Source organism: Marmota marmota, unplaced genomic scaffold, assembly GCF_001458135.2.
Source record: "Marmota marmota marmota unplaced genomic scaffold, marMar, whole genome shotgun sequence".
Lineage (NCBI taxonomy): Eukaryota > Metazoa > Chordata > Mammalia > Rodentia > Sciuridae > Marmota > Marmota marmota.
In genome coordinates this window covers 30,498,469-30,510,281 of record NW_026000108.1, presented here as the reverse complement: position 1 = coordinate 30,510,281, position 11,813 = coordinate 30,498,469, and the positions used below count along the sequence as shown (strand labels likewise).

The following is an 11,813-nucleotide window of genomic DNA, read 5'->3' as shown; positions in this document are numbered from 1 at the left end:
AGTTTTTTTTTTTTTTTTTTGGCTGGGGGAGTACTGGGGATTGAATTCAAGGGCACTTGACCACTGAGCCACATCCCCAGCCCTTTTTTGTGTTTTATTTAGAGATAGGGTCTCATTGAGTTCTTCAGTGCCTTGTTTTTGCTGAGGCTGGCTTTGAACTCACGATCCTCCTGCCTCAGCCTCCCAAGTCACTGGGATTAAAGGCATATGCCCGGCTCTTAAGAGTTCTTTAGTGGGAAGCTCCTTTAATATATTTAAAATAACTTAATTTGCTCATATCTCCTGTTTTTACTATGAGCAATCTCATCCATTCCTGTGTTTGTAATTATTATTTATATGCTGATGACCCCTAAATCTGTCTCCAGTACAGAGTTCTCTTTTGACCTCCAAACACTTAGCACAGAGTAAATGCCTAATAAATGTTGAATGAATATAAGTGTTTCAAATACAAAAGAACACAAACATCTCAGTATGTTGATTGTTTTTACAGCTGGAGAGGCAATTGCATGAAGATGAAGAGTTCGCCAGAACGTTAGCCATGTTGGATGAGGAACCCAAGACCAAAAAGGTGCATTATAATGGGCTGTTTGCATTCTGAATATACACTATAGATCAGTGTTGTGTATATTCTAGGCTCTGGAGATATAGCCATGAGTGACTTTTCCAGAAAGAAGCTAAATTTTTATAATTTATAAAAATGTTTTTGGAGAAACTCATTGGAAAATTTGTTCTTCCTAAAAGAAGAGTGCAAGAACACAAAAATCCAGAATCTTTACAGGGGGCTTTTATGTTTTTGTTCAGGGAATAATGCTGATAGGACATAAATTTAGTAACTTTAATTTTAATCACTGTCTTTTCAGCAAGCATAATTTTGCTGTTTTTAAGCTGACTTTAAGATCTATATTAGGGCAATCTTAAAAAATAATCAGTATATTTTTGGCATCAAAATTTTTTTTTTTTAAGTAAGAATCAGTGCTATTGTCCTTGTTGACCTCAAACTCACAGTCCCCCTGCCTTAACCTCCTCAGTGGCTGGGACTATTCATGATGTTTTCTTTCTTTCTTTTAAAAGCACTGGATCTTTAATAAATTAGCTTTATTTCTAATCAATCACATTTTGGTTTTATTTCTGATGAATCAGTATAATTGTCAGTACCAATATCTGACTGTTTGCCAGGCACAGAGGGCACGCCTGTAATCTCAGTGGCTTGGGAGACTGAGGCAGAGGGACTGCAAGTTCAAAGCTAGCTTCAGCAACTTAGTGTGAGGTCTTAAGTAACTTATTTGAGACTCTGTTTCAAAATAAAAAAATAAAATAAAAGGACTGAGGGTTGGCTCAGTGATTAAGTGATCCTGGGCTCAATCCCTGGTACAAAAAGAAAGAAAGGAAAGCCTTATACATAAAGATATTCAAATTATAACAAATACTATATTATCCCATTTATAAAATGAAATTTTGAGGGAGCAGTGGAGATATTGGATATTTTTCTCTTTTGAGAAAGTGCTTTTTAATTTTTCTTTAAGCTTTAGTGTGTTTTCATTTTATTTTGGTTTACATTTTAGTTTTGAACTGCATAATACAGTTTGAGAGTTGAAATAAAAGAAGCAAACATAGGCTTCCATTTCCAGTTTGGCAGGTTGTTATGTAACGTAATAATGTTTTATAGATGTATTTTTACAATCTTTCATCTGTTTCCTTATCTTCATTTTATCTGTAAAATGAGGTTAGAAAACATGCTTCATTTGCTGTAGAAATGTTGTAATTAAGTAAATGACAGTTTACTGTAGTGTTTTCCTAGTTTGGAAGGTGACCCTTGAATTTAAAAGTAAAACTTTAATTCACAATGAATTTTGTGGTAATAATGTTCCTATATTTGTCACACTTGACACTTTTTAAATCTGTTTAGGCCCAAAAGAACACTGAAGAGGGAGAAACGTTTTCATCTGCCCAAGCCAATTTAAGTAAACCAGAAAAACATAAATATTCTCATAAAGGTAATACTAGCAGAAGAAAGTAAGAATGCTTATCTTTGTAGAAGAGAATTCTTAGAATTCTCTTAAACATTTTGATAATTGTATTAGGTAGACATTATTTCATGAAACTATTACAGATGCTCCTGGACTTATGGTGGGGTTACATCCCAATTAACTTAGAGTTGAAAATATCATAACTTGAAAATGCATTTAATACACCCCTTTTCCAAAAGTATAGCTCAGCAACACAGTACACTGTATTTTATAGCTGCTTCCTCTTGAGGAAGTATCTTATTGCATATTTCTAACTCAGGGAAAGCTCAAAATTCAAAATTTCAGGTACATTTTCTACTGAACGCATATTGCTTTTGCACAGAGTAAAGCTGAAAAATCAGTTGAACCATCATGGGTCAGGGATCATCTGTATTTTGAGAGCTCTTTGGATACTAGCTGGTGGAGTATGCCTATCTGCTCTAAGACTGTTATGATAAATATGTTATGGCTCTTGGCTTCCTGTTAATTTCCAATATATTACATGTGGACTTCAGTATATGAAGACAAATAAATGCTTTGAGCTTTTCATGTTATAGTTTTAGAGTTGACTTACAATTGTCCAGGTCATCTGAAGGTCTTCTACTGATTGTTTTGGGGTTTATTCTTTAATGGCCTTGATATCAAACCAACTGCTAGTGTAATCATCTTTCTTTATTAGTGGAGGATTGGTTTCAGGACCCCTGAGGATACCAAAATCGTTGGATGCTGAAGTTCCTTATATATAATAGAATAGAATTTGCATATAACTTATGCACAGCCTCCTGTATACTTTAAATAATCTCTAGATTACTTAAAATACTTAACACAAGGGGAATGCTACATAATTATACAGTGTTTAGAGAATAATTACAAGAAAATATCTGTACACATTCTGTACAATTTTTTTTTAAAAAATGCTTTTCTTAGTGTATTATAGTTATACATAATAGTTGGGTTCATTTTGATATAATCATACATTGCATGTAATTTAATTTGCTCCATTTCAGTCCCTTGGGCCACCTCTTGCCTCCTCCTTTCCCCCATTTCCCTCCTCTATTCTATTGGTCTTCCTCTTATTTATTTATCTATTTATTTTTAATTGGTGTTTCATAGATATTCATAAAGGTGGAATTCACTGTGGTATATTTATACATGCATATATCATAATATTGACACAATTTTTAAACGTTTTAAAATATGTCTAGTCCATCTGTGTTATTGACACAGTTTTTTAAAAAATATATTTATTTAATTTATTTATTTCTATGTAGTGCTGAGGATCGAACCCAGTGTCTCATGCATCCAAAGCAAGCGCTCTACCACTGAGCTACAATCACTTGACACAGTTTTAAAAAATATTTTTGATTCATGATTGGTTGAATGTATGAATGTGGGACCCCCAGATGTGGAGGACTTACTGCATAGATGATCTTAATCCTATGAGTAAATCTGTTTATGAAGTATCTTTTGGTCTTCACACCTCCGAATTTTGAGCTTGCCAACCATAGAATTTTTATGTGGCATATTCTAGTCAGTAAGTTTCTCTGTGTAAATTTCAGAGCACATTTATGGTGTGATGTTGTTTACAATATTATAGCCAGAAATGAGTAGTTTATATTTAAAATGACAGACAAATCTCTTAATTTGAACTGGTTTTTTAAAGAAGCAATATGTAAATGTTTAATTTTTAAAAATAGATATGCCATATAAGCTAAGAAATGAAAATATTAATGTTTTGAAATCACTGTGTTATACTATGTACTACTAAGATCATTCAGTTGAAAAGAAAAAAACAAATAAACAAATGGAGTGTTGATATTGGGTGTTGTTTTCCAAAAAGAATAATCATAATCTTTTCTTAAACAGAACAATTTTCAAATGCAAGAAAGAGCTATAGTCCTAATAAGCCAAATAAGTGTGAAAACTCAAAAGAATCTCAGCAACATTCCAAGTCATCAGGAGAATCCTCTTCTCCAAAGGCCAGTTCTAAGTTGGCACTTATGAAAGCAAAAGAAGAGAGTTCCTATAAAGAAACAGAGCCTGTGGCCTCAAATAGAAAAGACAGTGCCAATGAGTTGAAAGGAGAGAAGAAAACTCCTAAGAAAACCAAAGGTTCTCCAGCTAAAAAAGAGGTATGAACTTTCTGAACAGTATGTATCTCGGCTAGCTGGACTCAGTGGTGCACGCCTGTAATCCCAGCAATTTGGGAAGATGTAGCAGGAGGATCACAAGTTCGAGGGCAGCCTCAGCAATTTAGTGAGACCCTAATCAACTTAGCGGGACCCTCTCTCAAAATAAAAAAAAAAAAAAAGGTCTGAGTAATATAGCTCAGTGATAAAGTGCCTCTGGGTTAAATCCCCAGTACCAAAAAAAGTTTATTTTGGGGCTTTGTGTTGATCTGAGTTTGATTGCTTTCAGATTTTATTTTCAACTTCCAATCATTACAGATCTTTTAAGATACTATTTAAGGGCGGTGGTGAGTGTAACTCAGTGGTAGAGTGGGTGTGTAGCATGTGCCAGGCCCTGAGTTTGATCCCCGGAAGGTACTATTTTATTTTAAACTATTACATAATTATAGTTAAGTTAGCCAGTATTTATTGTTAATATGTATCAGGTATTTTGCTAATATGTTATATATGGTATCTCATAATATTTACAATAACCCTGTGAAATATTTTCTTTTATTATTCAAGTTGTAAAGGTGAGGAAATGGCTGAAAGATTTTAAGTAACTTTTATAAGATTAACCACATAGTTAAGTGGCAGAGAACTCAAGACAAAAATAGCAGTGCAACATAGTGGCTCCAAACATAGGCTCTGGAGCAAGTTTCCAATCCCAGCCCTACCACTGAGCAGAATTGTGACCTTGATCTGGTTGATTCCCCTCTCTATACTTCGAGATAATAATAGTACCTAATGACTCAATCTGTAAAACCACTTAGACCGTGCCTGGGATATAGTAAGTGCTGTGTAAGTTGTAGCTAGTATAATTATAAGAATTTTTGTTTGTATTTGTCCTGAAGTTATTCCTTTTTTGTTCTCATATGATAGTGTTGAAGTACTGAAATCATTTCCAAAGGAAAAATGGTAAAATAATGAATGCTTTTCAAAAGTTTTTTTTTATAAATATGGGAAGCTAATGTTCTTTTTTGAATCTCCAATTTGGAACACTTTAGATTCATAATGAGAAACCATTGTTCCTTCATGCTAGGCACTTATCATTAAAAGCAGAATACTGTCTATTTTAACTGCTCATCATCATTGCTTTTTAGTGCAAAACCATGAAATGGTGATGATTTTGAAATGCTTTTGTTTGTGGGTAGTGCTCATAAATACGCTTAAAGGAGCAATTAACTTTTTGGTCTCAGATTTTTCTTCACTAAATACTTATCTGGTAGATGAATGTTTTTCTTCAGGCACACTAAACATGTTTAGTTTACAGAGGATGTGTATTTTTATGAAATAAAAGGAAATTTTTAATGATATTATTACTTTTTTTTAAACTCTTACCCTTTATGAAAGTTTTCAAAGTTAGAAAGAACTCAGAACTTTTACTTAGTAGTTTTGAGAACATCAATGTTTAGTAAATTCAGTTGATCTCAAATAAATCTAACTTTGTAAATGGGTATGCTTCAAAGTTATTTTATAAGTTGTTTATATTTCAGATTTTTTCCCTAATGAATTATTGTTATAAATGAATAACATTCCCATGATGGTATGCATTGGACTCCCTTGTGAAACTTGTTAAAAATATGGTTTTCAGGGCATGTGGTGTGGGCAGCTATAGTTTAATAACCAATGTGTGGAGCCATTTTTAAAAAGTAGGGTTAGATTCTATATTGGCTTATTTAACTCATAACCAAATGAGCTTAACTATTTTATTAGTTATATCACTTATTTATATAGAAATGTTTTTTCTATTCTCAAAGGGATTTTGGATTGCTTATAAGTTAAAAATAATATAAAATGGGAAGTAGAAAAATCAATAAAGACCATCTAGTAGTGGTTCTTAAATCACAACCTAGGACCCTCCCCTCCCCTCAGGTATACCTATCCTAGCCATTCCCCAGGATATTCTGAGCTATAATAAAATGGTAAGAGCTCTTGAGAGAGCTAGATAGGAGAGGTTAAACACAGAAGGGATAATGGTGGCACACAGAATTTGAGTGTTCTTTGAATTATCTAGGAATAAACAAGGCCGTAGGTAAACATGATATCTTCTTGGGTTAACAGATTTAATTGTAAAGGAATTTATCTTTCTGTAAATAATCATGGATTTAACATGGAATAGAATTTAAAATCCACATGAATTTCTAAAATAAAATAGTTTCCATTTCCTTACTTAGAACTGGCAACTTGGCTTATGCCCTGGATCTGCCCTGAGGTATGTGCCTTTAGAGAGAGTAGACTGTTTTGAGAAGGACCGATGCAAGGGTTTGTAAGTCAGGCATCCTGGAGTACTTACATAACTCAAATTTTTATTTTCAGGATAAAACACAGAAGTGTCTTTAATGTTTATTTCTAGGTATGTATTTTTAATTTTACATGAATTTTGCATGACTTTATTCAATTTCCTTTTCTGCTCCCCAAAGTCTGTAAGTCCAGAAGATTCTGAAAAGAAACGAACTAATTATCAAGCTTATCGAAGCTACTTAAATCGAGAAGGTCCCAAAGCTCTGGGCTCCAAAGAAATACCAAAGGTAAAAGTATCGAGCGAGTATGCCACCTCTGCCTTGTGGGTCCATGTGTGCATTCAGTATGCTTACAGTAGCAGAGTAATAATGAAAAATTAAAAATAGAAAACTCAGCCACAACTTTATGAATGAGTGATGTTTTTTCATATTATGAATCTTTGCCTGATACTTAAATTCCTTTAAATAACAAGTAGCCTGAGAAGGGCTAGGCTCTGAGAATACACTGGTGAGAAGACAAATGCCTTTGCCTTCATGCACTTATAGTTAAGGGGAAAGATTAAATAGATTATTACTTATTTGTAATTATATGGCCATGATGGAAAAATCCAGGGTTCTCTTAATATAATAGAAGAAGTAGGACCTGGGTGGGACATGAAGAATACACGGCATTTATACATGGGGACTTTAAGAATGAAGGGGATTCACAGGTGTCATGGGGTTGTGATGGCATGGTGATCTGGTCAGAGGGGCCAGCATGTGTGATGTGCTTGAAGGCAGAAGGATCTTGCATGGCGTGTTTGAACAAGCAAAAGAAAACTGATACCGTTATAGCAAAGTGACCAAGGAATGAGAGGGACTATATCTTGTGGGGCACCATGTTTCAGGCCTCTGTGTAAGAAAAAGGTTGTAAGTGGGGACTGACTTGACCAGATTGCATATGTTAAATAGCACTGTGGCTGCTGAGTCTGGGGTACTATGGCAAGGCAGGAATAGAAAGGGGAAGATCAGTTAGGAGCTGTGGTAGGAAATGATAGGCCTGTCTGAGGGAGCAGTGAAGGTAGACCTGAAGTGGTTTCAAGGGAAGAGGTAAATCTGCAGGACTTTGTGGTAATTGGAAGAGGGAACTGAGGAAGAGTGAGCATAAGGATGGTCTCCTGGTTATGAGCAACTAGGTGAACACTGGTGCTACTGGAGCAGAGCCAGTTTAGAAAGATGTGGATGAGTTCATTGCTGGTCATGCTGTTTTCAGTGTCTGTGCAGAGATGCTGAGTAGGCAAATATGTATGTAGCAATGGAGCTTAGAAGTCAAGACTGGATGTAAACTTGGGCATTATTCGTTTAGGTAATATTTGAAGGGATTAATATTATCTGAGAGTTGAACTGAACGGGAGGAGTAGGGGGCCTTGTCCCCAGTATCTTTGGGAAGTAGAGGGGGATGAAAATCAAAAGGAGACAAAAAAGAAATAACCACTAACATAAGAGAGAAGTCTTTCAAGGGTGGTATTACAGAAGCAAAGGCAAGAGAGTACTTTTAAAATGATAAGGGTGGCTATTAAGTCTGTCATGTTAAGATTCTAAGAAAAATGAGATGGGAATTTGTCATTTCACCTAGTGACATGAATAGTGGTCCTTAGTGACCCTAGCTAGAGCAGCTTCATTGGATTGATAGAGGCAGTGCCTGATGAAAGTGGGCTAAGGAGTGAGTGTGGGAGACAAAATGGAGATAGCACATGTAGCTTTGTATACATAATGACAAATGGAGATTAGTAGTTCCCCTAATAAAGAGGGGCTGAGGATGGTACAGCTGTGGGGTGGCAAGGGGAAAGGGGTAAACCTGGAGGGGCTTGTGGATTGTACAGGAAGCTATAGAAAGATGTTAGTCTAGTGCCCAGGCATGTCACTGAAAGACTAAATAAGCCACTAATTGAGAGGACTTTTGGAAAACTGGTGTCCTTAGGTGACAGTGGGTTTCAGTGATGGAAAGACTGTGGAGGGAATGTTGGAAAAGAGATTAAGAAGAGGTTTGCTGCTCCTGGAGCAAGGCCTACAGAGGAGTCCTAGAATGGAAGGGCTGGGTAAGGAGGCTGGAAGTGCTGAGGTTGATAAGCAAAGAGACATTCAGAATCATTGTGGGGGATTGCTTAGGAAATAGCAGATGATTGGGGTTTGAGTTATAGGGGCTTCCATGTGGTCTGTTCCAGGGTTATTTTGAATCTGTCAAGAAGGAAGTACCTGTAGTATTGCATTGGCTCATTTCAATCCTAGAACTGTGGGCCTTGAAGGGACCTTGAGATTTTATTAGTCAAACTTTTTCTTTCCAGCCAAATTCATAGCTAATTTTTTTTTTGTCTTTTAAAAAATAATTTTCACCTAGATGGGAAGGATTGATCTTGTGGTAGGGTAGTCTTTGAATTTTGTGTAGTTGCTTTTCAAGCCTGTTTTAAGTTTGTGTTGATCTCAGTTCTTTACTCAAAGAGTAATAGTAGCCTGGCATGTTGGCACACGCCTGTAATACCCATGGCTTGGGATGCTGAGGCAGGAGGATCACAAGTTCAGAGCCAGCCTCAGCAACTTAGCAAGGCTCTAAACAATTTAGTGAGACCTTGTCTTGAAATACAAAATAAAAAAAGGGGGTGGGGATGTGGCTCAGTGATTATGCACCCCTGGGTTCAATCCATGGTTAATAACAAAAAGATAAAACAGAGTAATAGTAATTTGGCGTGTCATGTATGATTTTCATTTTGCTTGGTTGTATAATTTCATTAATATATTGTTAAAATAAAAGTCTATAACATATATAGACTTATATAGTTGCAAATATATAGTTGCAAATATGATTATGTCTTCTCCATCCAGCTTCCTTTGGCCAAAATGCCTTAGATTATCAGTTATCTTTCCAATCAAGGAATAATATGATCTTGCCTTTAAGCTCCTGCCAATTGTTGGATTTACTGTCCTAGCATAGTCAGCAGAGAGAAGGGGAGGTTCCAACCTCATAAGATTTTCATAATTAACTTTCCGTTTTTAATAATAGCAAGAGTTTCTGTGGGTGGATTGCATTTGGTTGTTTGAAGTTATGCAAGTTGATTAACTAATTGAAATATAAAAGAACAAAATGGAAAATTGCATGAATGGGTAATTTTAATGAGTTTTGCTAAGAGAATTGTTTTTCTTGGAGCTCATTTAAAAAAAATTGAAAAATGTTAGCTACATAAGAATTTCTCAGGATTTAGTTTCAGGTTCTGCTTATTTGCTGTAAATTTCTAGCCAATTTTTCATGCCAAGGTTACTTATGATGTCAAATGAGAAAAATCAGCTTGCTGCATTTTTGATGCCAAATATTTCTTTGGAAAGCTACCATGTAATTTCTTCTCTGTGTGAACATTTTTGGTTTTTAGGGAGCTGAAAATTGCTTGGAAGGCCTTATATTTGTGATCACAGGAGTGCTGGAGTCCATTGAACGAGATGAAGCCAAGTCTTTAATTGAACGTTATGGGGGAAAAGTAACAGGAAATGTCAGCAAGAAAACCAACTACCTTGTCATGGGTCGTGATAGTGGACAGTCCAAGAGTGATAAGGTGGGTCCTGCTGTGCCCCCCGCAGTGTGGGAGCCTACTTCCTTGGCATGCTCTTGGTGTGACTGTGCGTACTAAGTAATGTCTTTATATAGAGAGTTAAATGAGGGAAAATAAAGGAAAAGTAATTTCATTCGTTATTTCTTCTCTGTATAGGTGTTGTTGGCTTTGACTCCAGGCTCTTGGTTTTCCAATTGAAGGCATAGTTCCTGTTTATTTGACTTCCTTAGTGTCTTCTAGTTAATAATAATTTTGTTTTTTTTTAAGATAGAGAAACAAATGCAGTTTTCTTTTTTCTCTAGCTCTAAGTTTTCCTGTATATGTCGTGATATACTCCATCCTAATTTTTTTTTTTTTTTTTTACTGGAATCTCTAAGGGAAGATTGAGGTCTGTTAGGTTGGATTGTGTTTAGCTCCAAGTAAAAGAGTATCCAACTCAACTTGTGATTCAGACAAACTGCTGCTTATTTTGCTCACCTGACAATAATCTCAGAGGTCAGCAGTTGGCTCAGTAGCTGGGCAGTGTAGCCAGGGTAGTGCCACCTTCCATTGCCATCTTCCTTTAGTCCTCATGCCTGTCGCCTTGTGATTGCAAGGTAGCTGCATTCAAAGCAGGACAAAGGACACAGGGGCAAGATGTCATAATAGCTGTGAGTGGCCTGACAGGCATCTTCCCAGAAACGTCTCCTGTAGAGTTCCACCCAAGTGTCATTGGCAAGAGCTGGCACATGGACATTCAGAGCTCTAATGGAGGTTGGGGAGGAGCAGGAATTCTCTGATTGCCTTAGACCAGACATACTCCATCACTTGGAGATGGACACATTGCAGTTGTGCTAGCAGGGAAGAAGGTGGTGGAAGATGAGTATGAGTCAAACATAGGAGAGGGTGTGAAGAACTGGACCTAGATCCTGGTGGCTTTGCCCTTTTCTGGGAGGAAAGATAAAGCAGTTCACAAAAGTAGTAATGTTAGCTGGGTGTGATGGCCCACACCTGTAAACCCAACAATTTGGGAGGCTGAGGCAGGAGGATTCCAAGTTCTAAACCAGCCTTAGCAATTTAGTGAGAACCTGTCTCTCCCGCCGCCCCCCCCCAAAAATAATAATAATGTGATACTTCAGCTGTTAGCATATCACTCTTAAGGAGTTTATCTATCATTTTCTACCCCCACCCCCCTTCTTTCTTTTTGGTACTGGGGATGGAATCCAGGGATGCTTAACCACTGAACCACATCCCCAGCTCTCTCTCTTTTTTTTTAAACTTTGTTTATTTAATTTATTTACGTGGTACTGAGAATCGAACCCAGTGCTGTACACATGCTAGGTAAGCGTTCTACCACTGAGCCACAATCCCAGTGCCCCCAGCTCTTTTTAAATGTTTTATTAGAGAGTTGCTAAGTACCTCACTAAATTCCTGAGATTGGCTTTGAACTCATGATCCTCCTGCTTCAGCCTCCAGGAGCTGCTGGGATTACAGCCATGAGCTACCATGCTTGGTATTTTCTTTCTTTCTTTTTAATAGTGCTTTTTCAGTGAATGTTTTTGCTTTTTAAAAATTCCATTGTTGCTGGGTGCAGTGGCACATACCTGTAATCTCAATGGCACAGGAGGCTGAGGCAGGAGGATTACAAGTTTGAGGTCAGCCTTAACAATTTAGCATGACCTTAAGCAACTTAATGAGATCCTGCCTCAAAATAAAAATTAAAAAAGAATTGGGGATGTAACTCAGTACTCTTGGTTTAACCCCTAGTACCACCCCCTGAAAAAAAAATTTAATGTTACCTAATTTACAAATAGGCCCTGAAATCTCCCCCCCCCCCCC

General features: G+C 36.6%; 1 protein-coding gene across 3 annotated transcripts in view; it reads left to right on the top strand.

Moving 5' to 3' along the window:
* Positions 1-11,813, top strand: part of Rfc1 (replication factor C subunit 1) — a 111,063-nt gene that overhangs the window by 39,409 nt on the left and 59,841 nt on the right. For all 3 annotated transcript variants that reach the window (XR_007341062.1, XR_007341061.1, XM_015482039.2), the window contains exons 7-11: positions 491-568; positions 1,907-1,994; positions 3,873-4,138; positions 6,598-6,705; positions 9,819-9,998. Coding sequence is in view for 1 of the 3 variants with exons in the window: in XM_015482039.2 (XP_015337525.1) it covers positions 491-568; positions 1,907-1,994; positions 3,873-4,138; positions 6,598-6,705; positions 9,819-9,998 (720 nt within the window). In the remaining 2 variants the exon portion in view is untranslated. The remainder of the gene's footprint in view (positions 1-490; positions 569-1,906; positions 1,995-3,872; positions 4,139-6,597; positions 6,706-9,818; positions 9,999-11,813) is intronic.